The sequence below is a fragment of the Borostomias antarcticus genome (assembly GCF_949987555.1).
Source record: "Borostomias antarcticus genome assembly, chromosome: 3".
In the NCBI taxonomy this organism is placed as follows: Eukaryota; Metazoa; Chordata; class Actinopteri; order Stomiiformes; family Stomiidae; genus Borostomias; species Borostomias antarcticus.
In genome coordinates, this window is record NC_140236.1 from 36,056,441 (window position 1) to 36,082,503 (window position 26,063).

A 26,063-nucleotide genomic window follows, 5' to 3' on the forward strand; every position below is an offset into this window, starting at 1 on the left:
AACAGTTGCCTCGAGACCCCCGCGCTCCATAGTGACTGTAGCCGTGGAGACAGCTCCTTACCAACGGGCGCAACACTCAGCAAACAGCAGCAACTGAGAAGAGAGAGGGGCAAGAGAGCACAGCTTAACTCCAGGTGAATATTAATCTCATATTTAGACGATATGGTGCTTTAATTCGGGATATAATAGCATGTAATGGGGTGGCATGTAATGGGGTGGCAATGGTGATTCCCTCTCTCCCACACCCGAGCTAGCTAGGCTAAGTTAGCATTTACCGTTACTTTCCATTCGTGTAAAACGTTATAAGTATTATTATTATTATCTTATATATATTAATAGCTAACAAGGCTATCTAACTAACTAACTAACTCCACCACTTCACGGGGGACGAGTGTGTAACGGTAACTTAAGTTCATGTTCACTTCCATGTTACTCGTTGGGTGTTTAACTTATTGCGTTTTTGTCTCGTAGAGAAGTGGTCGAATTTGCAAAGAGTTGTCATTGAATCTTGAACGTATCACTCACTTATCTGAACTTATCACTCACTTATCTCGATCACATTAAGATGCCAGAGAAACTTTCTCGCCCAAATGGTTACAGGTTGCGAGAAAAACACGATAGTTGTATCACACTGGCTTTAAGGACGCTCGTTTAGGACGCCGCGACGTCCCGCCGGTGCTCCGGGTCATATTTAAAAACATGATAGTGTATCACACTGGCAATAAGGACGCTCGTTTAGGACGCCGCGACGTCCCGCCGGTGCCCCGGGTCATAGTTAACCACCCGTTTAGCATCAGTCACGGCGTCACGTTGATGCAAACCTAAAATACCCCCGTGAATACACCCTGTAACAAGCTGGGGTCCCGTTTGTAGTTTTATAAAATAGCTAAATAATGGTTTTGATAACTTGGTTAACGTATACGTTAAACGTGAACGGATAAAACTATCTAACGTTAGCTAAGTTCGAGATTCTTAGACTTAGACTTAATGAAGTGTGTTTTCTTTGCATACTATAGTGTTCTTTGGGCGTGCAGGGATCTAATACTAATTCTAATAAGTACTAATAGTAGTAACTAGTACTAATGTTAGTTAACTAGATGTCATGTATGAGCTACCTGGGTACCTAGCCACGTTGAAACGAACTCACCTTATTTCCTGGGGAGCTCACTTTACTTCCCTTATCTGAATGATCTCAGGTTCAGTTCAGCTTGTTGTTTCTAATTCGTGAACTAATAAGTGTCTGAACAAAACTCGAGGTGTTTTTAATGCTCTCGAAATCCTTATTGCCTTAGTTAACTTGGCTAAATGTGAAGCTAACTAGCTGGACTCAGCGTTAACGTTACAGGCTACACCTTGCCTTAGTATTCAGCCAGCTAGGGCAAACTATTTGAGTATGTCTGTCTTTTGTCAATGTTGTTTTGGGGAAGATGGTGAAATGGGTCGTGGATGGAAGTTGCTACGAGCCTCACAATGAGTCCTATCCCCCCAAAGCAGTTAGCAGAATCATTTAATTATCATTAGCTCTTATCTTGCATGATGAAGTATTGCTTAATAGATTGCTTCAGATACAGCTAAGTGGTGTTCTATTAAAAAGAGAGAGAGAAAGAGCTGTTGTTTCACAGGCGAGGAGGAGCTAATTTAGGCTGGATGGATATGAATGCAAAGTTGTGCCCCAGACTCATTCAGACTATGGACTGCTAGTTTGACTCTCCTCTGACCCCTTCTGAGGTTCTGTTCATCGCAGTGATGCTACACCTATTCACCAGAGCCACTGTCTGATAACCCTAGTCTGTTATAATGACACTGTCCAGGTGTCACTTTTAATTTGGTTTGCAGCGTTATTGATTTTTCTTTAGAGTTGTGTCCCCATTCCTCATAATGCTCATAATGAGCATGAGAGTTGCTACTGCTGTGAAAAGAGCCCCCACTCCTCCCAGTTGAGCTACTCTCAAGATTGGCTGACTTGTAAATAAATTGTATCACTCTTTTTAATTAATCCAATATCTGGTTTCTAGTCATGGAAATACACTGTCATGCAGTTGCACGTCTACGTAGGATTCATCCTCTAAAGCAGAGAACTGAATGATTCATGTTAATATGCATTATTGATGGAGCTCAATACCTTTGAGGTAAAATGGGCTGTATTTTTGTGTCCCTTCGTTAGTCTTTGAGCCCTGTTGTCTTAGTAGTAGGTCTGCACAGTGTGTGAATTAACAGTGGCTCTTCTTAACCTTTGTCACTCACTGCTACACTGAGGTGAAGCTCAATGGAGAGATTGTATAGTTCTCTCACAGCAGTGTTCCAATACCAATTTCATAGATGCACCTATTTGGTGCTAATATAATTTGAATAAGGATCCCATACAATATATCAGGAGTTACACCACTTATTTTGACAAATACTATTCGGAGCAACGTTTGTCACTCTCACTAGCTGCACAGAAAATGGCGAATTGTCCTGAAACTACAAGCATGTTGCTCTTATGTTTACATGGCAACTCGATATACAAATACACCCCAAGTAATGGAACGAGAGCAGTTGGGGTGGGCCTGAGGTAAAGTGTTATTCTTTAAATAAGGTGGGCGAAAGGTAAAGTGTTTCTAATCAGTTTATTTTCATCTCCATGAACGTGGCGGGGGTGAATAGTTTTGGCTTGCAGAGGCAGGTCAGGAGGAAAAGGTGTTAAAAAAAAAAAGGGAACGGAACAACATGGAAAGCAGCTGGTGGAGACTGAAGCCTAAATATTTTTGGGGATTATGTGGGGAAATGGTCTGAAGCTTTTTATTGAATAGATTTATGACTGTAGGCTGTGGTGGACGAGTGCAGAAGTCTGAGTTAAATGGCAAAAAATGAATTGTATTGCTTCCCTTGTACACCTCTGTCCTTGTTGTGCGAGCACACCGTACACTGACACACACACCATCACTTCTGTGTGTATAGCAGCACATGCTCATGTGTACCATAGAATCCAGTGAACCAGTTGATGCAGCCTGCTGTGATCACAGTACCATCCAAGGTGACTGGTCCATCCGAGCAGTCGATGTCATGATAACCTGGGATTCAGAGCTGCCTTTGGGTCGGGTTCAAACTCCACTGCTGTTCGCCCATGGGCCCCTCCCCAGCGTCTACTTTGGTGTTGCTTTTGTGGTTGTTTAGCAGTGTCCACAGTTACCTTATACCATGTTGAGTTTTTAATGGACTTGTCTCTGGTACAAGTGCCGCTCTCAAGTGGACAGCTGCAGTGGCCCCTTAGGGTGTGGGGTGTCTCGACGCAGCTTTTGGCCGGTCACATGTCCATGTGCTTGCGTGTTTTTGCATGCACGCGTACGTACGCTGCGTGCATGCTCATGCTGTATTTATCCCATCTGGATGAGAGCCAAACCCTGGAGGAGAGGACCTCAGTAATACCCTGCTGATGGCTGCCCTTTCCGTGAAGGACTGCACCTACTGCTCGGACTCCTTGGTTTTTACGGTGTCAACAAGATGAATAGAAAAGTATTCCCCTCTTTGCTGTGGTTGCTGTGGATGTCTGGTCTCTGTGCATTTCATTATCTGCCATAGACTCTGTTTTAATGAGCTACACCAAAACTCCAGTCACAGCGTTGTCATGAATTCAGTGAGCTGAACAAGAGGCAGTGTTAGGTGAATGCCTTTGGGGAGTTGTCAGTGTTAGGATGGAAAATAATTGTTTTCCAGTTGCCAGGGTTCGAATGGAAAATAATTGTTTGTCAGTTGTAGCACAAGAAAATGTAAGCCTCACGATCATGTAATCACCTTTGTTGCATCTAAATCTAGCATATTCAATTGTTATGTAGGAGTTGGTTCTAGCCCACATAATTGAGAATATGGTGAAAATTTTATTGTTTGATATATTGTGTTAGTTTGCAGTATGAATCATGTTTAATGTCTTTCAGTGTCGAGATGTTTTTCACCGGTAGCGAGCTCTGGAAAAATCATTGTAGGTTTTTGTTGCTAGGATACACTCAAACAACCTCACCATCGACAAAAAATGCTCGCCATGATTGGCTCTGGGGCTAGTAGCAACAGGTTAAAACTTGTTAGATGAAATGTTTTTTACAGTCTCCCTCTCCCTCTGTCTGTTACTTGGGGCATTCTTTGCATTCCACCTGGGTTGTGTCGTAGCTACAGAACTGCTAATTAAATTTCCTGCCACAAACAGCAGACAGGGTTTTGACATTTGCATCACAATGCCGGTCCCCCTCCCCTCCCCTGCCCAGGCCATTCAGCCAGGGACAGTAGACCTCCCCCCCGGCTTTCTCCCGACTTTTTCTGTGGCGCTTTTTCTTTTGTAGAATTTTAGGATACTTCGTTAAGACCTGCTTTTGAAATGTGAATGTTTTTCTTTTCATGTCTTCTATTTTAAAAAAGCAACAGGTGTCTTAGTGAGCTGCCTTACTTATAATGAGGTGTGTGCATGTCAGACAGGCTCAGATTTGCAAGCAGGCAAGGTTGTAGGCTACCCGGGGTCTTTTCCAACAGTGTACCGGGCGTCTCTTCAGGCCGGAACACTCCAACCCGATGGCCGGCCAGAAGCAGCCAGGGACTGAGTGGATGGTTGGGGTCTCTTTGGCGTGTCCGTGCCGTCTGGGAGAACCAGACCAGCAGTCTGCCATTAGAACTGTGTTCACTGGCTTTGACTTTGTGACACTTTAGAGTGTCAAGGCTGGCTTACTAGTTTATTTAGCAAAGGTATACAAAGCACCATTTGGTCTCTCTGTGAGTGCAAAGGTTTTTAATTCATTGAAAACGTTAAGTAGGTGAGTTAATGATCAATCAGTTAATGGTGTCTAATGCACTTTCATTACCTGAAATCTCTTGAGTAAGGTTTTGACGAATGCTGTTCAATTTCTTAGTAATGGGAATTTATATCGGGCTCAGAATGAACAGAGCTGAAGCTTAGGAAGACCAGCAGTGGCGTCTCTCTACCCTGACCTGGAGGATCTAGAAAGAGAACCCACACTAGGGCGATGGAGGCACTGTCCGTGGCAGTCTGGTAAACAACGAGGATTGTATATTTTCCTTGTTTAGATGATGTCATTCCACCCATGATGTTGTACAGAGGAAAACGGGAGGTCGTGATTTTGCGTAACTGTGATCAAAAGATGGCAGCACTAAAAGATGAGAAGAACCTCTTAAACCAGGGTTGGATGTGAAACTGTTTAGCTAGTGGTGTTGTCAATGATTTGTTTAGTGCTTGGAAAAGAGACAAGTGTGACGAAGCGCATACAGTGTCATGTCTGTTGGGAATGAAACCCTTGCCAAGTCATTCAAGATTCTTCTGGTGAGGTATCTGAACGTATTATCCGTTCGCGGGTCAGGATAATAATACCTCTGCCAGGTACTGAGGTGACGTAATTTCTCTAGGATTTCTGTAGGATTTTCTTCTTTTTTTTAATATATAAATATTTGGAATACTGCTCCAAAGCCAACTGAAAACTGATTAAATAGCAACAGGTGAGCAAGTGTGATGTCAAGAGCCATATGTTTGACGGAGTATTGGCCTGTTGCTGAGGCTGCCCCTCCTGGAGTTCAGGGGAATAAGGATGTGAAAGCCTCGTCTTAAGCTGAACCCCACGGGCCCGAAGTCTTGTTCTTAGCCATGGATTGTTTTGATTAAATGTGATCCGTCTGTGATTCAAAAGGTCATGTTTTTCTTTGGATATTCAAGGGAAAGCTGTTCCGAATTCATACGCGATTTTCAACAGAAAGCACATGTAATGCAAAGAATATTTTGCATGACACCATCGCTTTAGAGGGGCTTTATCCCCATGCAAGGCATCGTGCTATGGTTCGTTGGCTGCCTTGTCATTTTTAACCACAAGTTGATCTGTTTTGACATTCCGACATGGAAGCAGGAGACGGAAGAGTGCTCTGAGTGGGATTGATGCACACTGCAAACCACTCAAATGGAAATATAAGAGTTTTGCAAGTTGCAAATTTGTTCTCAGGCCAGAATGTATCGCACTCCAAATTATATTTTGTGATGATGATGAGGATGATGCATGGGTAAACAGCGATTATGAATTTCGTGTCGAAGCAACAAGCTTACCTCTTCAAATGGGTTCATTTTTCACATTTCAACCAAACACCAAATGGACTCCATGCCAACAGCCACGTGGGAGCGGTTTCCTTGTGGTTCACAGACGGATTTTCTATCTCCGTTGGCAACCAGGTGGCACAACAACAAAGAATGACGACCTCTCCACTCGGTCACTCTCAACTCCGTTGGAAAAGCAGGAGATAATTGATCGTTTAAGAGAGAGGCACCCACACGCTAGAGATGAGTTAATTAGACATGACGACCTTCTTCTGGACTCGCTCCCCTAAACCATCTGCTTTGTTTTCTAGATCGACTTCAGCAAACAAATGTTACTTTATATGGATATAAAGTCACAAATGTATTAAGGGTTAGTTCGTTCAACATGAATAAACATAATTTGAGATCATCTCAGGTAATAGCCTACATAGGCTGCGTAATTAAACTATGAATTTGTAGCGATGTTGTGCCTTGTGATTCTGCTACCAGAAGGGGACTGGTGGGTGAAACTCTGTGAAGGGTTACAGAGGTGGGGGGTTGGGGAAGAGGCGTACGGGTGAACACTGTTTCCATGGCAACGGGTTTGATAATTCTCTTGTCAGGCCTGTGCGCCACACGGTGATGGATGATGTGGACAGGTTGTTGTGGTGACCAGAGGTGGAGCAGGGGAGAGGAAGGGCTAGGACCAGCGCCTGCCTGCCTGCCCGCCCGCCATGGCTAGCCCGTGGGCACTGGCCGTCCGCCCTGCGAGCCCTGCGAGCTGGCCACTTGGCCGTGTCCCCTCCGCTCCCTCCAGCCCTGCCATCTGCAGACCCCGAGAGCCGCTTTGATTGGATTAGCCATGAATAATGAGACGGGCTTGAGGAACAGCCTCTGTCATGGAAATCTCTTATCATATCTTAATTTGCTCTTTGTGGAAGCGTGTGCTTGTGCATTGGTAACATTTTTTTGTTTATCGAATCAGAAAAAGAAGCCAATCTGTCTTTTTTTTGCAAGCTGACGGCAGTTGGATTGCTTTCTCAATAAAGATTAGGTTACATCGTTTCCTACCTTCCTTTTCAGAGTAGAAAGGCGTCTTATCAGAAGCCTGTTGCTTCTAATAGACGTACATCAGGGTTATATTTAACTGAGAGTAATCCGAAGGGCTATAGGTGGAGTGGATGTGAACACAACAAAGTGCACAGGGCTAGATGATGGTAACAGAAGTGGTGCACAGCTGACAGCTGATTGTCTCTGCTTTATTCCCTGGTTGTTTCCAACTTTCGGTGTGTTTTATAAGCACTGTCTATGTCACTCCTCTAGGTGCCTCGGTGTCCTTCCTTTTAGGATTAAGTTGGAAGTTGGAAAAGTCATTTGAGCTTTGTTTTCAAACTAATTGTTGTTTTTGGAGTAGGGTAGTGCGAGTTAAGCTTGGAGGATCGGCTGTTGCTTCTCTGATGACTTAAACATTCCTTGTTCGTTTGACCACTGCTTGGTACAGAGAAAGGGGAACATTATACTCTGCTGTCTTCAATCAAGCCTGAACCAGCACAGAGTTTTAACATTTTTATATAATCTCCTCTCCATGGCAGGGGAATGAGTCTACCTCGGTGTCTTTCCCCGCTGTCTGAAATTAATAGCTTACGTATTTATTGTTGTAAGTTTCTGCTTAGTGTGAGATAGAGGGATCAGTTGGGGGATGGCATTGTTTGGTTTGGGAAGTATTCTGTTGGTTGCATAGCAACAGGCTCCTGGAAACGGGAGTGGACGGTGTTGCCACTAGCAACCGTTGTTGCTCTGCAAACAATGTGGGCCAGCGCAAACATGAGCCAAGACTGTGGGCTCCTGTTTTTAATTGAACATCTGTATGTGTTTTTCTCTGATTGAGCACTGTTTAAGTTAGATTTGTCAGTGACAGATGTTTAAATTCTGTCCAGGTTTACAAACCCAATAGCAGATAAAGGTTTACTGCCAGTTTAAAAAGGTTTAAAATGGTGAATTTCCTTAATTGTTTTGTTTCCTTACCGCTTTTAAAACTCTGGATCTTGAACAGAAGGAAATTGGTGCTCTTGCAATTGTCTTAATTGGTCATTTTAGATTTGCCTGAGTGAAAAATGGCTCCTTTGGTGGTGTGTGTGTGTCTGTAAAGTTGTATGTGGGCGTGAGGGAGAAAGGCTCTGCTCTAAAGCGCAGCCCATTCACTGACCAGGGCTCGGCAGTGGTTTGCCGGGTGTCCCGCTGTGTTCTGCCTTTGTGCTCCTCATAGCAGCTGGTGGGGAATTTGTGTGGCTTTTAACCTTCACCGGCGCTCAGTTTAGGCTGGCCGCGGAGGACGCCTCCGCTCCGCCTGCAGTCTCCCTCCCCTCCAGTCCAGCGCGCTGGCGCCCCTCACCACCCTCCACGGCTCACACTGGATTGAGCTTTTATGGGTGAAAAAAACATGAGAGACAGTGCTCAGGATTTATAAGCCGCACCACCCCACCCCACCACCGCCCCACCCCACCCAACCCTGTTCTACCAGTGTAAAGAAACCCCAGACGTCCCTCCCGCTCAGTGAATAATAACCCCGCGAAGGAAAGAAGTCCAAAGATAACCGCATGGATTGTTACGAGCGTATTTATAACTCCACTGACACCCCATGGACAAATTCCTAGGGATCTAAGCGCTTGGGCTTTAAATGTTTTCATTTAGGCTAACTTTAGGCTATCCTCCAAGTAGTGGACTTCTACAGGAGAGGGGGACTAGCTCCTGCCTTTAAGGCTCCCAGGATGCCTTAAGGGAATAACAGGATGACAGCGAGGGTGTATACCTATCGGGTAGACTCTTACAGATGAGTGCTAACGTCGCCACTGTCCTGACATGTCCATAGGAGAGGGACTAGGGGGGCGTCTGGGGACAAGGATCTGGTGACTGTAGAGAGCCCATCAGGGCCGTCGGCTGGTGGTCCCCCCTCAAACAGCCTTGTGTTGAAATCCATATTTGTGGGCCGGTACGTCGGAGGTCGATGCGTCAATTCTTTCAACATATCTCCACCGTTGAGCTTATTAGTCATCGTTTTTGTCTGCCTCTGCATGGAAACTGTCAGCGGCACGCCCCGGTCTGTGGACTCACTGGTTCATTGTTTGGTCGGGGCTTAAACCGTTTCGCAATCATGTCTGAGAATTTTTTTGCCTCGTCGGAGATGAGCAAGGTATCGCTGTGTGGTCTTCCCCAAGTTATCCTGCCTGATCCCCCACTGTGCTGCTGTTTCTCATTCATCCTAGTTCTGTTGGCTGGTTTAGTGTACTGTAGCCTACCAGGCACTCCAGCCCGGAGTTCACTCTCACCTCTGGAGAAATAACAGCGAGTGACCAGTCTCTGGGTCAGAACTGAGCGTGGAACTGTTTCCCCCCAAATTATTTTTGTCTCATGAGTCGGCCAGGGGCATTATCAGATCTCCATAGCACCTGTTGCCCACCGCTAATCTTGAACTCGCTGGGTGGAAAAGCAGTAGAAAATGTCACCGAGCTGCATGTGGCGCGGACAATATAACTAAAGGGCAGAGAGCATTTAGTCCAGATGACTAAGACTAAGCTGTAGGCTGTTATTGAGAGTTGGATGGGGCTTATAGAGCTGTAGTTGTGTTGGTGAGGTTATCAGTGTGGTGCTGACCGTCCTTCAGCCTGCGCCTCGAGGCGCTCGCTCTACTGCGCGTGACCAGTGATGAGGAGCGAGGAACGGAAGCAGCCTGTCCGTGTCGGCTGACTGATGAGGGGGTGCGTTTGTTTAGCTCCTCATCATCTCCCCACTGGCTGATGTGAAGACCCTCACCCACCACCAGCGCCGCCATCATCTCCTCCTCCCCCTCCCCCACACACCCGTCTCTCCTCAACGCCCCCCCACCCCCCCCCGTTGGCCACACTCGAAAGTTCCTGTGCATGAGCGCAAAAAAGAAAAGAAAAAAGGAGGGGGGCGGAGAGAGAGAGAGAGAGAAGGGGGGGGGGGCGATTTAGGGGTGGTCGTCATGGATTCCTCACCATAGCAACCGGCAAACGTTTACAAAGCATTAAGGAATTTCCTCATATCAGCTGGATTATTGGAGCCCCCAGAGAACGAGCTCTCATTTGAAACAAAACGCTGGATATCATCAGGACCCTGGCGGGGGTAGGAGCCCCACTGCCATTTTCATCGGGCTTTTTTCCTCCTTTTTCTTCTTTTTAAAGGACTGGGGAAGTTGCTTTTCTTTTTTTCTCTCTCTCCCCCCTTGCAGTTCAATTCTTCCTTCCCTCTCTCCACTGCTCCCTCCCCTCTCAACTTCTGAAAGAGAGAGAGCCTTTGTGTCGCTCCATTTTTAGCTCTCCTCTCCTCTCACCATTCTGCGCACACGGTCACTCAACAGTGGGTAGGGAAAGATTTGGGGGGATTGGAGAACGGTAATGTCCTCCATGTTTTCCCGTCAACACGGGTCTGCCGCTGCCCCAGCTGGGCTAGGCTGGCTGTATTCACCACGGCAGCTTGATTAAGGCGTTAAACATGTGGTTGATGTAAAAGGCCAGAGGTGAGAAGCAGGAGGTTGACTCAGCTTGACTTGGCTGGGCCGGCCATTGAGGCCCGGTTCCCCCTGGGCGGCGTGAATGCCCTGGCGCCACTCTCAGGCCGGGGTGTGACAAGAGCTTGTGTCTGGCATGGCGGCGTACGTACAGGGAGGACGGGCTCGGCAAAGACGCCGCTGTTGGGGTTGGCAGCTCTGTGTCTTCATTTTGTGTCTCGGATGTCCCTCACGCTCCCCCCCTCCCCCTCTCTCTCTCCTCTCCTCTCTCTCTCGCTCTCTCTCCTCTCCTCTCTCCTGTAGTCCCAGCATGCAGAGCTCAGAGGGAGGGTCCGACTCGTCGTCCAGTGTGGCGCTGCGTACGTCCACCTCAGCCCAGGCCCCTGTGGTGCAGCCCGTCCCAGCCTCCCAACAGGTACCCTCCTCCTCCTCCTCCTCCTCCTCCTCCTCCTCCTCCTCCTCCTCCTCCATCCTCCTCCCCACCACCACAGCCAGCCACAGTTCTGGGAAACGGACGTAATAGGGGACAGAATCTGTAGAAACCAGGCATTTTCTTGGGGTAGAGCATCATCCTCCATACCCCGCCAGAGGAGTGTGTGTGAGGAAAGCCAGAGAGCCGGACCCTACGATGCTGTCTGCTCCCGACAGATCTCTGGCTCTCGGTGAAAATGGAAGGCTTTTATTTATTTTTGTTGTCATGAGCACAAATCTCCATTAACACTATCCGTGACTAAGGAGAACAGGACTGGTTGCTTGCAACTGCCAAAGCCCCCCCCCCCCCCCCCCATCCCATATATTGTGGTTGCCAATAATTACTGAAAGCCCAAATTGAAGCGACACAAAAAGAGGTATTGGCTTTGGGGTTGAAATACTGCAGAACGGGAAGGCATCATCTTACCCACAAGGACTCACTTTGCATTTGCCATCTAGCTTATTTGAAAAACGGGTAAATGATCAAGAACTTCTATGAATTCAATTTTCTGTGCAATTGTGTGTGTGTGCGTGTGCGTGTGCGTGTGCGCGTGTGCGTGTGTGTGTGTGTGAGCTAATGTTGTGGTCTCGTCCTCTTTGCAGAGGGTGCTGGTTCAGGCCACGGGCTCAGCACAGAAGGGAGCACAGGTACAGCATCTTTCAGTACCCAGAGTACAACAGGTCCCACAGCAGGTACACACACACACACACACACACACACACACACACACACACACACCTCCATCTCCAATCACTATCGCTTCAAACACAGCACGGCTCCACTCACACTAATATCACCTACATTGATTTCCAAGCGAGGGGCTTTCCCTGCTCTGTAGTGTTGGGTCTGTCTGAGTGAGTGAGTGAGGAGGGCTCAGATTGTTAGATGCCCATTTGTGTCCAGCTCCAGTCCTCAGCGGGACAGAGCTCTTCATAGCAGAGGGAATCTTTGGTGCGTCCGCCACCCGCTGTCAGCCGAGACGATGGGGAAACGGGGCGATGAGAGGGACAAATTACCTGAAGTGTTCCTGTCAACAGATGGAAGAGCGTTTAGCCCGCTCCATCTCTCCCTCCCGCCCCCTTGTCAGAGAGCACCAACGTTGACGGCGCTGTGTTTGTCTCTCTAGGTCCAGCAGGTTCAGCACGTTTACCCCCCCCAGGTCCAGTATGTCGGAGAGAGCGGGGAGGCCGTTTACACCAACGGAACCATGTAAGCCCACAGCACCTCTCTACTGACGCTCATATTAACGCGCTTCCGTTGTATCACTATGTTTACCTGAGACTAAAGAACACCTGGCTCCGTACGGCAGACACCAGGAAGTAGATGTGAGATTACAAGGACAAGCAGCTGGACTCTGAAAGCCAGCAGCGCAATACTAATGAGCGCGTCATTATATCTGATTGAAAGCACATGAGACGGTGGCGATTTTCAGCATTAGCGAGGGACAGACGTTTTTTTCCATCACTGCCGAGCGTGGGCGATGCCTTTATCTTCCCTTCCCCCCCTCTCTCCCCTCACCCCCCCCCCCCCCCCCCCCCCCAGCCGGACAGCCTACTCCTACAACCCCGACGCCCAGCTGTACGGCCAGGGCAGCGGGGGGGCCTACTTCGACTCCCAGGCCGGCGGCGCCCAGGTCACCACGGTGGTCTCCTCGGCCGGCGGCGTGCCCCCGCACGGCATGGTGGGCATCGCCATGGACGTGGGCGGCGGCAGTCAGATCATCTCCAGCGGGAGCGCCTACCTGATCCACGGAGGGGGCATGGAGGGCGGCCGCCACCACTCCTCGCACTCCTCGCGCTCCTCCTCCGCCATGGTGAGCAGCGGCGCCGGCCGGCGCGCTCCTGCGTCTGCTCCTCCCGGGCTTCTGGGGGTGGGGGTGAGGGGGTCAGGAATGGAATAGCACCTGTACAGCTTATATGTGGGCAGCAGGAAAATGTGATGTGACCGTGGGTGTTAGCGGTCAGTCACTGGGAAGGATTATATACATGAGGGACTATAGGAACCAACTATTGCGGCTAGAATGAAGCGTTTGCTTTGAAGTGCGTATTGATTCTTCAGTTAGACTAACAAGGAAATGGACATGGTCCCTGGCTGCCCTGTGTACTGCCGTGACCTATGCTGGTGGGCACTGTCCCATCACTGCTACTGCTGCCTGTGGCTAGCTGCTTGACAGCCCCAGCCTCCCAGAGGTCCAGCAGCCTGAGTGTGGGTCTGAGGTCTAGGTCTAGGTCTGGGTCTGGATCTGGATGTGAGGTCTGGATCTGGGTCTGGGTCTGAGGTCTGGATCTGAGGTCTGGGTCTGAGGTCTGGATCTGAGGTCTGGCTCTGGATCTGGGTCTAGGTCTGGGTCTGAGGTCGGGGTCTGGATCTGGGTCTGGGTCTGGATCTGGATCTGGGTCTGGGTCTGAGGTCTGAGGTCTGAGGTCTGGATCTGGGTCTGGGTCTAGGTCTGGGTCTGAGTCTGAGTCTGGGTCTGGGTCTGGGTCTGGGTCTGAGGTCTAGGTCTGAGGTCTAGGTCTGAGGTCTAGGTCTGAGGTCTAGGTCTGAGGTCTAGGTCTGAGGTCTGGATCTGGGCCTGGGTCTGGGTCTGAGATCTGGGTCTGAGATCTGGGTCTGAGGTCTGAGGTCTAGGTCTAGGTCTGGGCTTGGGTCTGGATCTGGTTCTGAGGTCTGGGTCTGAGGTCTAGGTCTAGGTCTAGGTCTAGGTCTGGGCCTGAGTCTGAGGTCTGAGGTCTGGATCTGGGTCTGAGGTCTACGTCTGGATGTGGGTCTGAGGTCTACGTCTGGATGTGGGTCTGAGGTCTGGGCCTGGGTCTGGGTCTGAGGTCTAGGTCTGGGTCTGGGTCTGGGTCTGGGTCTGGGCCTGGTCCCGGTCGCTGCTCTGTGTCACACTGCGGCCAGAGGAGCCGGACAGACTGAGCCGGTAGAACCAGGGCGCTTGCTTCAATAATTCAGCGCAGCCTTGTCTCCGAGGGTTTCACAGGCACTTGAGTGCCCTGCGAAACAAAGCAACTCCTGGGGCTCATTACCATTTGGCGAAGGGCCCTTAGGAGCCTTCTGAAGGCTTGGACCCATGCCCGCTTTTTTTCTTCTCAAGTTTGGCCGCTATTCCACATATCTTTCCGCGGGTGTCTTTCTTTTTTTGTACCCCCCCGCCCCCCCCCATCCTCCACTAAGCTTAAAAGCAACTCTCTGGTTTTGTCATTCTCTGTGCCCGCTTGTTTAACTCTCCTCTATTCTCCCTGGTCCATTACGCCAAATAAATAAAATAAACGAACTGCTAAATTCATTTCCTAGTGGAAAGAAAAGACCGGAGCGATATGAAAGTCTTTCTTCCTCTGACCAGTCCGACCACTCTGACCAGTCTGTTTTCAAGATATGACATTGTTGTTGGAAGTGACCACCACTCATATTCTAATTACGCATTGTGTTCAAATGTTTTTTTCGGGTGGGGAAAGGTAGAAATTGTCCACTCCCAGTCACAAAGCGCGGCGTGACCTGTGGCCCTGTTTGTGGATCTAATTTGCATACATTAGAGTGTCTGACAAGGAGGGCCTTCAGGCTGCAGCTTAACCCTACCAGTCCTCTCATTTGCATGCTTTTGTCAGCCAATAATGAATTTGGCCGCAACACTGACTGAGTGAAATGGAAATGCGGAGATCTGGCTGCAGCTAACCGTCTTATTTCCTTTCTTTTTTTGTGTTTTTGTTTCCCCTGTCTACCCCCCCTCTCCTCTCTCTCTCCCCCTCTCTCTCTCTCTCTCTCTCTCTCCCTCTTCTTCATTTCTTCTTCCTCCCGTTTCATTTTTTGCATGCTCCTTTATTTCTTTAGCTTGAAATGGCGATTGAAAACCTCCAAAAGTCTGAAGGGATTGCAACTCACAAAAGCAGCCTGCTCAACAGCCATGTAAGTCAACCAGGAACTTTCTTTGAAACGGACTAGAGGAGGGACAGAGAAGGGCCTGTCTTTGTGACACTGGCTGCACCTCGCCACTGGTTCGTGTGTTCCCCTCCCGCTGAAGGGAACACGCTGAACGAACTGAACTGAACACTGCTTGCTGTCTGAGCTGTTCCACCAATCACTCAACTCTAACCAGGGCAGTGTCCCCATAGGCAAAGTACTTGCTGTCACATCTTGCTCAAGAACCTGTTGATTGGGTAACTCGCTTAGCTTGCCTTGCTAAATCCCCTGTGTGAAATTGCATGTATCTAACCTGTTGCATTTTTAAGATTCAGAATATTGACTGAATGTGACTAACGCCTGCTGATCATGGCAATACAACCGCCCGTCTTCCTGTAGTTTAATCATGTATTCTACACAAAAACACCAGTCAGATACCTTCCATATTTCTCAATTATATCATATATAATTTCGAATAATTGGCTCCTCTTGTTGGGGAGAAGATCAGCGAATGGTATGAAAATGACATTCAGAACAACTTGACTCTGCTTCAGCACAGACCGGCTATATGCCTGGGTGTGTTCAAGGTTTCCTCTCCAGCCCAGCGTTTTCACTTCAGCCTAACCTCCCCCTGAATCTCTACATTCTCATCTCGCCCTGTCTAACAGCCACAGTATCGTCCACAAATCTTCCACCCTCGTCTGACGCCCACTAATCAGGCCGGACAATCGACAGAGATGAATACCTTGACCCAAACCGCTGTTGAGTATTCGCTCTGGCAATCATGAGGCTTTTAACTCTCGTCCAGACTGCAGCCCGTTGGCAGACGGATGACAGAGGAGGCAGTTACACATATCACAGTCCCGGCCACCTGTCATCAAGCCTTAAGTTCCTAGGCTATGAGAGATGTCCACCCTTTCACTCTCTCTGACAAGATATACACCAGTCCTGAGAAGGATATTCCTGCAATTAGGATTGTCGGCTGTATTTAACGTCAACCGAGGCAAACAGATGTTTTGATGAATCGTGTATTTATGCGGTCGCTGGCGCTCTTTTGATGTGATAATGTGCTGCCTCTCTCAGCCCCCTGTCTGTCTCTCTCCCTCTCTTTCTTTTCTCTCTCTCTCTCTCTCTCTCGCTCTCTCACCCTGTCTAGACGGGCGATCAGCTGGGTAGATGGACTATATTGATCAGAGTGGTTTGTCAGGTGTCATCATCCTCCTCTCCCCTGTGTGTGTGCGTGTGTGTGTGTGTGTGTTTGCGTGTGTGTGTGTGTGTGTGTGTGTGTGTTTGCGTGTGTGTGTGTGTGTGTGTGTGTGTGTTTGCGTGTGTGTGTGTGTGTGTGCGCGTTTAGCTCCAGTGGCTGCTGGACAACTATGAGACGGCAGAGGGGGTGAGTCTGCCCCGGAGCTCCTTGTACAACCACTACCTGCGCCACTGCCAGGAGCAGAAACTGGACCCGGTCAACGCCGCCTCCTTCGGCAAACTCATCCGCTCCGTCTTCATGGGCCTGCGGACACGCCGCCTCGGCACCAGGTACGGGGGGAGGACGAGGAGGGACGAGGGGGGGTGGCGGTGTGTAAGGTGAGGAGGACGGCGAAGGCTGGACCGCGCCTCACTCACTCCCCGACCTCTCTCTCTCTCTCTCTCGCAGGGGCAACTCGAAGTACCACTACTATGGCATCCGGCTGAAGCCCGACTCGCCCCTGAACAGACTGCAGGAGGACTCCCAGTACATGGCCATGAGGCAGCAGCCTGTGCACCAGAAACAGAGGTGAGCCCCTGTCTCTCTCTCTCTCTCTCTCTCTCTCTCTCTCTCTTTCTTTCTCTCTCTCTCTCTATCTCTTTCTCTCTCTCTCTCTCTCTCTCTCTCTGTCTCTCTCCGTCTCTCTCTCTCTCTGTCTCTCTCTTTCTCTCTCTCTCTTTCTCCATCATCTGGCAGAACTTTAATCATTCTTGCACTTCAGAAATGCTTCAAGTCTTTGTCCGTCTTAAGTCGTCATCTTTTTACGCTTTGCTCCGTCGGCGCGTCTATTCTGAGCGTTCCGCGTTTAACCTCTCTCGCCTTGCTCTTGTCTGCACCCCCCCCCCCCCCCGTCTCCTCCCCCCCGACCCCTCCTCCCACTGCTCGTTGTGCTTCCTCCTCCGCCCCCCCCTGCCAGCCACCCGTTAGCTCTTCCCAGCCCCACCCAACATAGCTGTGCTGCCCTCTCCCCTCTCCGCAGGTTCAAGCCCCTGCAGAAGGTGGACGGGATGACCGACAGCCTGTCCGGCGGCTCCCAGCACTCGGCCAGCACCCCGGAGCAGTCCGTGGCGGCCCAGAGCCAGCACCACCAGCAGTACATCGGTAAGGTCCGCCCCCCGCCGCAAACGGCGCCTGCTGATCTGGCCGAGCCGAACGCGTGACGCGGTGATAACGCCCCCCCCCCCCTGTCGCCCCCCCTGTGCAGACGTGTCCCATGTGCTGCCCCCCTTCCCCACGCCGGACCTGGGCGCCATGCCTCTCCCCGAGCGCATCAACATGAACGACGTGAAGAAGCTGCAGAGCCTCTACAGGGACCACTGTGAGGTACGCCCCCCCCCTCGTACGCCCCGCCCCCCCCTCGTACGCCCCGCCCCCCCCTCGTTTTGTAAAGTTCACCCCAAGGAGGTCTACGTGCCGAAACGTCGTCCTGCTAAAGTTTGTACCTGCAGTGCGCGGGGAGCGTTTCATTTCATTACGGTGGGGCTCGTGGCTTTTACCTGTGCACCTGTCGTATTACAGGTGTGCAAAAAGGTTCCCCCCCCCCCCCCCCCTCACGTTTACAGCGCCGCCAGACTGCCCGCAGACCCCCGTCCTCCTCTGTCTGTGTCTCCTCTAGACTCCCGACTGACGCACTCAACAGGTGTCTACCCCCCCCCCCCCCCTCCCGGAAACGACGACGGCTCTGGCAATGAGATGGATGTGTGTGTGTGTGTGTGTGTGTGTGTGTGTGTGTGTGTGTGTGTGTGTGTGTGTGGGGGGGGGTGACATTTCAGAGTTGCTTCTATAATACCTCCTTAGTCAGTGATGAATGAGACCGAGCCGAGTGAATGACAGTCTTTTGGGTGGGATGCGTCAGCGAGGAGGGGGTGAATATTGAATGTCAATATTTGGGGGGGGGGCTTTCTAGATGCGCGCATACGTTGTGTGTGTGTGTGTGTGTGTGTGTGTGTGAGAGAGAGAGAGAGAGAAAGGGAGAGCGTGGCTTTGAAAAAGCCTTCATTAAAGCAGCGAGGCAGTAGGTTTATCATATTACCCCTGGTCCGTCCCCGGCCACACCACACTCCTTTTGTTCCAGGCGCCTTTCATCTCTGCGCCGCTTTCAAGACATGCCAATTAACCTTTCAGCGCGCTGGGTGGACATCTTGGTGTCTTTGTGACGGCCTCCCTGTGGGCCTTTGTGTCTCCTTGTCTGCGGACGGGCACATGGGCTCCCCACCTTTGTCTGCCGGCGCTCGCCTGTCAGTCTCTCGGCCCCGCGCGCTTGTGGGCGCAATGTTTATGCCTGCTCTTTATGAGCAAACGGCGATCTGTTAACTACACCGACGTTGGCTTTATTGGCGGTCACTGCAATGTACAAAACAAGCGAACGTAACAGGCGCTAATAAAAGATGGAAGGTACACAGAGCCTAGAACAACAGTTCATTCTTCAATTCCCCCTCCTTTAATATTGAGGTATTCGTGAGATGCTATTTATAGACATCAATTTGAACAGGCGGCGCCTCTGCCGCCCGTTTTTACCAGATCCATATTCATCGGATCCCTACTTGCATTTATTAATGTCAAAGTTTATGTTGATAAGAACCGTGACATTAAGGCTGTGAGTTGAAGGAGAAACCCGGTAATAAAAGCGCCGGCTGGAGGAGAATATATGACTGCTGAATGTATGATAATGGTCTATCTGTGGCCGTGTGTGTGTGTGTGTGTGTGTGTGAGGTATTCCCACGGAACTTGCCGGAAGAGTTCACAAGAGTTTTTCAGGCATGCAGTTTTTCCTGTGTGGTGAACCCAGGGAGGTAGAAGGCTTGTTTGTAGGAGCTGGGGGAATTCTCTCGTTTTTTTTTTGTTTTGGAGTCCTGTGTTTGAGCCGTTGCCGGGGGCAACGGTAAACAAGGTTGCCATGGCGATCCTCGGAGAGAGGAAGCAAAAAACATATCATGTGATTGAAGGAAAGCCTACACTGGGCTGTAACCGGACCCGGGGTGCATGTCCTGCCAGAGGAGAATCTCTGAGTATGGTGCGAATCACACTGAATAGACACACTGTACCGGAGAAGATCACACTCGCTAGTATACAAACACATACTGCAGGCTCACTCACGTCTGCCCGTGGTAGACCGTCGGAGCTTCTGTCACTACTAAATACCTCAAATATCAAGCTATATCTATGCATTTGTTTTTGTTCTGCTGTAACGCTAAGTGTAGCTTTTTTTGTGGTAGCTGGTAAATTGAGGTTTTCTAAGTCCGAGGCTTGGACATGTGGACGGAGGAAGTCGCGTGGGGAAGAGCGAGCTCGCCAAACATTAGATCGAGGTCGTCGGAGAGCTTAAAAACAGCAAGCAGGATAGGATGACAGGAAAAATATTGAATGATGCTGACATTAAGTGAATCCTGGAAGTAAATTGGAGTTATTATATTTGTCCCGGCCTTGGGTTCAGTGAGTCGGGGGACAGCGTTTTGCTTACTCACTGGCTCCTTCCCTAACAAGCAGAGCTGAGGGCCGGGTGGGAGGCTACTGCCGAAACTTTGTTGTGTGTCTGGTTGCTATGGCTCAGCTCTGTGTGTTTTTGTCTCCCCGCCCCGCCCCCCCCCTCCTGCAGGCTACTCTGGATGTGGTGATGAACCTCCAGTTCCATTACATTGAGAAGCTGTGGCAGACCTTCTGGTATTCAACAGCGCCATCTAGTGACGGAACCACCATCCCCAACAGGTCAGGCCGCCGACTAAAACGAACATCTGATTTACTGACAGAAGAGGCAGATGGTTTCATTATGACCTTGAAAAAATGTTGATTTACCACACAGTTACAGTTAGTACTACAACAATCCTCCCGCCTAAGGACTTATTGTATTATATTATATTGCACTGTACTTTAGATTGCTATTCTTGCACTTTGCCTTCAGCACAAGATTATGCTCTTAGTCACTTGTTTTAGAGAGAAGATGCACTTGTGAGTTCTGGCAAGTAGTAGTACATTGGCTCTTCCTACGTTAAATGCAATTATTGTTAGTCGCTTTGGATAAAAGCGTCTGCTAAATGACTTATGTAATGTTATGATTTCCCATTAATTCATCATAATTGTCCGACGGGAATCGGCGTGGAAGTGGAATCGGATGTGCGGACTGTAGTTCCAGTGGTTCTGTGGAGAGCGCGGGACTGATTTTGCGCGCGCGTGACTTGTGTGTATGATGTGCAGTGATGAGGACATGGACGGGATGATTCCCCGGGAGAAGCTGGTGGCCCTGTGCAAGTACGAGCCCGTGAGGCTGTGGATGAGGAGCTGTGACCACGTCCTGTACCAGGCCCTGGTGGAGATCCTCATCCCCGACGTGCTGCGCCCCGTTCCCAGTCAGTACCACCGCCACCGGCGCCGCCACGCCTCAGATCTTAAAGTTGCACTGAAACGAAAAAAGCATTCTGTCCCATTTTGGTTCACATAATTGGTCATAGTGTTCACCTATTCAACGATGTATGCCAAAAAAAATACAAAATTCTACTTTTGTTGTAATCTTATATCAAAGTATATAATTTCTTACTTCCTGGAAAACGGAAGGTCACGTGCAATGACGACAACAGGTACCTTAGATTTTAGGCCAATAATCTCACGACATCCACCCGTCAATCAACGCTATCCTTCTATCGAATCTGTCTAAAGTTCTTAAAACCCATGGATTTATTAATAGAACCCGTCCACTTATCAAATTCCTCTAAACACATGTCCCACCCTCATAGCTTGTTTGCATCGGAAATACGTCAAACTACGGAAGTCAGATGATCTCAAACGTCCGTTTCAGTGCGACTTCAAACCCAGCGGCTCACACCGGAGCGCCGCCGGTCTCGTTTCCCACCAGGCTAACTCTTCCGTGTAGCGCGGCCCGGCGACGGTATATTCACCCCGGCTTTCCTTTCCCCTTGCAGGCACGCTCACCCAGGCCATCCGGAACTTCGCTAAGAGCCTGGAGGGCTGGCTGACCACGGCCATGAGCGACTTCCCTCAGGAGATCGTCCGCACAAAGGTAGGCGCCGACCCACCCGCGACCCGCGTCGCTCAGCCCTGAAGGAAGCGGATCCTAGTCGGGCCTCCGAAATGCGTTCCCGTCCCCTCACGGCCCCGTCTGTACCCCCCCCCCCCCCCCTGCAGGCGGCGGTGGTGAGCGCGTTCGCCCAGACCCTGCGCAGGTACACCTCCCTGAACCACCTGGCCCAGGCGGCGCGCGCCGTCCTCCAGAACACCTCCCAGATCAACCAGATGCTCAGCGACCTCAACCGCGTGGACTTCGCCAACGTGCAGGTATGGACGCTCTCAGGAGGGCTGAGTGTTGTTGTTGTTGTTGTTGATGTGCGTATTTCAGCGTCCGCCGCCGATCACGGCGCCGTCTGCCCCTGGGTTGTGCTTGACAACGTCAGTGTGCGTGTGCACCGAACGTTTATTTGCCCAATTGCGACACCATCTCAGACTCTGTGTGTGTGCGTGTGTGCGTGTGTGCGTGTGTGTGTGTGTGTGTGTGTGTGTGTGTGTGTGTGTGCGTGTGTGTGTGCGTGTGTGTGCGTGTGCGTTACAGGAGCAGGCATCGTGGGTGTGCCAGTGTGACGAGAGTGTGGTGCAGCGGCTGGAGCAGGACTTCAAGGTGACCCTGCAGCAGCAGAGCTCCCTGGACCAGTGGGCCGCCTGGCTGGACAACGTGGTCAACCAGGTCCTCAAGCCCCACGAGGGCAGTCCCAGCTTCCCCAGGGCCGCCCGCCAGTTCCTGCTCAAGTGGTCCTTCTACAGGTACAGGCCCAGGGAACACAGGCTGCCCACGCCCAAAACCGCTGGTCTCGCTCACGGAGGAAGGGGTCAATATAGCTGACTGACATCCATTGCTTGACCTGCAGTCATGCATGTTGTTTTAGTGAAAGGGGAAGACTGGACCTCACCAAAGCTGTGTTGCCTTCTCCAATGACCTCTCCTCTCCTCTCCTCTCCTCTCCTCTCCTCTCCTCTCCTCTCCTCTCCTCTCCTCTCCTCTCCTCTCCTCTCCTCTCCTCTCCTCTCCTCTCCTCTCCTCTCCTCTCCTCTCCTCTCTCCCTCCTCTCTCCCTCCTCTCTCCCTCCTCTCCTCCTCTCTCCCTCCCTCCTTTCCCTCCCTCCCTCCTCTCCTCTCTCTCCCTCCTCTTCTCTCTCTCCTCTCTCTCTCCTCTCTCTCTCCCTCCTCTCCTCCTCTCTCTCCCTCCTCTCCTCCTTTCCCTCCCTCCCTCCTCCTCTCTCCCCCCTCCCTTCCCTCCCTTCCTCCTCTCCTCTCCTCCGTCTCCTGCAGCTCCATGGTGATCAGAGACCTGACCCTCCGTAGCGCCGCCAGCTTCGGGTCCTTCCACCTGATCCGGCTGCTCTACGACGAGTACATGTTCTACCTGGTGGAGCACCGCGTTGCCCAGGCCACCGGGGAGACGCCCATCGCCGTCATGGGAGAGGTGAGCGGGCGGGGGGGGGGACACCAGCGCCTCTCGGGGCAGTTCTGCGGGGGAGCGGACCTCCTGCTCGATCCACACCAGTAGAACGTGAACGTCTGGAAGATTTTGCGTAGTCTCTTTGCCGACGGCGCTCCTCGTTCTGCTGTGCCGGCCTGTCTGTCTTATTGCTAATACACAATGTTCTCTCCTCTGCCTCGCAGTTCAGTGACCTGAGCTCCATGATGCCGTCGCTCATGGACAAAGGTAAGCCCCGCCCCCTCCCCCCGTACCCGTCAGGCTAGATTCTCGACCCGCCTCCGGCCGTCCAATCACATTGAGCTCTGACGTCCTCTCTCTCCGCCAGACCCCTCGTTCTCCGACGACATGAGCGACATGGGCAGCGACGGCGACACGTCCCGGGGCCCCAACGAGCCGGCCGTGAAGAGGGAGAGGATCGAGATCAACCACTCGCTGCAGGAGATCTGAGAGCCGGAGGTCCCCCGGACCCCGCCCCTGGGCCGGGCGCTCCTGGCCTGCACCCCCAACCCAACCCCCCCCCCATCCCCAGAGCCGCTACGCAGCCTAGCAGTGGGCGCTGTACATAGAGAAAGAGTAGTAGCAGCCTGCCCTCCTACCAGCCCTTCATAGTTACAGACTATATTTAAAGAGGGGGAAGAAAGGAGAGGCTTTACCTGACAGAGGTATACGGTTTTATTTTGAGTTCTTTATGTTCATTTGCAACTGTGAATAAGAATGACTTTTTTGTGCAGTACCCATGTTGGATACGTGTAACTTTGTATGAGTGGTGTGCGTTTATAATCCCCCCCTCCCTTCGATAGCTGTGCCATAGTGTCATTTGAGTGCCTTAGATGATAACTCTTTAACCACCACTACAGACGTCTATCTCCTCCCTCAGCCGTGCCTCTACCGCAGTATGAATGTATCATTTCAGAACCTCAGACATTCAAAGCACCTTTAAAACTGTTTTAGGCGTAGGTTTGTACTCGTTGCCTCTGCTGCTGCTGCCGGCAGCCAAACACACATCGATGCAACCCCACCGACCCAAAGGACTCGTCCTCTCTCCCAGCAGCGCGGCCACGCCGACCATGGGGCCCTGCCGGTGGGGCCCCGCCCGTGGGGCCCTGATGCCGGAGGCCCCGAGAGTCTCATCGTTGCTGACGAGGCAGGGAGCTCTCGGTCTCGCTCACACCCGGCCCTGGCCACAGGAGATGAAGATTTACCTCAGTATAGTGTACTGTGCTCCGTTCTTCTGAAAGATGAGGGGACAGCGAGAGAGTGTGGCCACTGTTACCGGTAGCGTCTACCGCCCCCCTCCATTTCAAGTCACTTCACACCCGTGTATATATCTTTTCAGCCAAATGATAAGTATATGATGCTGTTCCAACTCGATTTTAAGGTTAATTCCAGAATTCATCTAATCTTTGTCTGTTTGGTAATCTTTGTCTGTTTAGCACAAGACAGTTACATAGACTGTATAGAAACATCTTTTTTTTAATGATTAAAAGGAGAATGGTTGATTGCGAACACAGGAAACCACCAGATAGCTTGTGTAGGAAACATCTTCTTGATTAACTGGAAGAGAAAGTCAGGCTATCCTGTCACAGAGCCTTATATCTGGCCCAAACTGGGCTGTTAAACCTCTCATGGGATAATATAATACAAGAGATGTATTTAGTAAAATGTGAGAAAGCGTTGGACCTTTAAAGCCAAAATCCTTAACAGAAACCCTGTGGCCTCTTCAGTTCAACAGCTGTTCTGTTCGCTAAGACAGCGAGGTCATGTGACCATCACTCACCTGGACTCATTCCACCTGGATTGATGAGGGAAATATACTCTTAGGAATTTCTCAATCCAAGCTCATTAGTTCCTTCTGCCCGGATGTTTGAAAGGGCAAACGGCCCCAGTAGCTTTTGCCCTTATTTGATTACATTATATAGCCGTTGGCGTTACTGTTGGAGGCCTAGTGTGACACCAACAAACTGTTATACTGTATGGATATATTTCTTTGTGTTGTGTTCTTTGTCTACGGCCTTTGGCACCACTTGTCCCTCTCCCTGTATTGTTGTTTTTGTTCTGTCGGGGGGGGAAGAACCCACTGGAGTTCATTTGGTGGCTGGGACTGATGTGTATGATGCAGGTTTGTCATCGTCATTTCTCCGTGTCATAACAATGTAGATGTGTGAGGCGTGGAAGCACTCCAGTAAGCTATGAAACGTCAGTCCCCTGTCCACGTTGAACCGACTCATTTCTATTTATGAACAATTTTAACTGATTTGAATTGACATGATCTTTGTGTTGAAATGTTTGGTTGATTTCCCTCCTCACTTAATTCCCTCTGATTTTGTAGTAGTTATGAGATTCCTGAGCTTGAGTTATTTAAGGCTTCTGTAACTTGTGCCTGTCACAGTAATTTGCCTTTAAGTGCTTTGGGAAAGTAATTTCTATGTGTACTTTGTAATGTTTTTGTAATGCTGTTTAGACTTTTGGCTGAGGATTATTTTTTATTGAACTAGATCTGGTTCTTCTTACAAGTATATTGAACCCTTATTTTTATGTATTTTTAAACCTGTTCTTGACTACACTTTACCTAGCCCAAGGGCAGAGGATGGTCTGTAACAAACTGCATAGCTCAACTGTATTTTGTACTGGTCAAATGTGTAATAAATTGGTGTAAACCATTTCTTTGGGCAAGTTTGTTTATTTAACAATTATCAATGTTAGATGAAACGCCAGTTTTACTAACATTTGCCTGTCTTGGTAAAGGGAACTACAATGCTCATAACAGTCTATAACCATGTTCCTTCAACGATATTTCTCAGGTATTTACAAAAATCAATTCAAGTTTCCATCACAATTCTGTCCAAAACACAATGTAGTATATGTTTATATTTATTCATACATTGTTTTCTTTTTCAATAAAACCAACTTTTTACATCCAGTTTTCATACTCGTGATACAAAGGCACACAGAACACTATTTCAACAGAACAAACCAGATTCAGTACAAAGGGCCCACTTCCCAGGAAAAGGGCGAGGATTGTGTTTGTGTACAATGCAGAGCTAGAAGATAGAAAAGAAAGAAAAGGCATTGGTCCATGACTGAGCAGACAGGACACCGTTGCGTTCTCCAAGACCAGGAGAACGAGGTGTGTGTGATGGAGAGGCGCCTCATCCCTGTGGAACAGCCTTCCCAGTCTGTACCCTTTCTGTTCCTCCAGATCCCGGGCCCCAGCGGCTCAAAGTGCAACATATCTCCCAGGAATTCCAGACGACGGTCTGGGCTCTGGCATTCCCGTCAGCGCTCACAACGAGCAGCCTGCCATGTACTTCCCTGTCCAGGACGCACAGACATGCATGGTGTGAGAAACACGTGGCGGAGGGCTGTATTCACATCCACAGGAGGGTATTACATAGGGCTGGGTATCGAGTCGAATTTC

General features: G+C 50.0%; 2 protein-coding genes across 3 annotated transcripts in view; one reads left to right on the forward strand and one right to left on the reverse strand.

Annotated features, from left to right (window-relative positions):
* rfx2 (regulatory factor X, 2 (influences HLA class II expression)) lies at positions 1-24,634 on the forward strand. 2 transcript variants are annotated; one of them, XM_084461633.1, is made up of 18 exons: positions 1-134; positions 10,869-10,980; positions 11,640-11,729; positions 12,164-12,246; positions 12,580-12,850; positions 14,869-14,943; positions 16,292-16,473; positions 16,592-16,711; positions 17,163-17,284; positions 17,388-17,506; positions 19,779-19,888; positions 20,375-20,526; positions 21,097-21,194; positions 21,320-21,469; positions 21,741-21,949; positions 22,474-22,627; positions 22,828-22,870; positions 22,971-24,634. In XM_084461633.1, exons 2-18 carry the CDS (start codon positions 10,876-10,878, stop codon positions 23,090-23,092), a joined length of 2,205 nt encoding a protein of 734 aa, XP_084317759.1. In that variant the 5' UTR covers positions 1-134; positions 10,869-10,875; the 3' UTR covers positions 23,093-24,634. The 2 variants fall into 2 exon arrangements, with proteins under 2 accessions (XP_084317759.1, XP_084317758.1); XM_084461632.1 differs by lacking the exon at positions 14,869-14,943 and having other exon boundaries at positions 19-134.
* A 1,294-nt stretch (positions 24,635-25,928) lies between these two features.
* Positions 25,929-26,063, reverse strand: part of fcho1 (FCH and mu domain containing endocytic adaptor 1) — a gene marked incomplete at both ends in the record, with an annotated part of 22,188 nt that continues 22,053 nt past the window's right edge. Inside the window, 1 exon segment of the mRNA XM_084436178.1 lies at positions 25,929-25,957. Within this exon segment, the coding sequence (XP_084292304.1) occupies positions 25,929-25,957 (29 nt within the window).

What these genes read in the sequence shown, in the direction of transcription:
- rfx2 (XM_084461633.1), top strand. Translation starts at nt 10,876, where the DNA reads ATGCAGAGCTCAGAGGGAGGGTCCGACTCGTCGTCCAGTGTGGCGCTG. An exon ending in TGGACTTCGCCAACGTGCAG is followed by an intron (nt 21,470 to 21,740) that starts GTATGGACGCTC and finishes TGTGCGTTACAG; the next exon opens with GAGCAGGCATCGTGGGTGTG. An exon ending in CCATCGCCGTCATGGGAGAG is followed by an intron (nt 22,628 to 22,827) that starts GTGAGCGGGCGG and finishes TCTGCCTCGCAG; the next exon opens with TTCAGTGACCTGAGCTCCAT.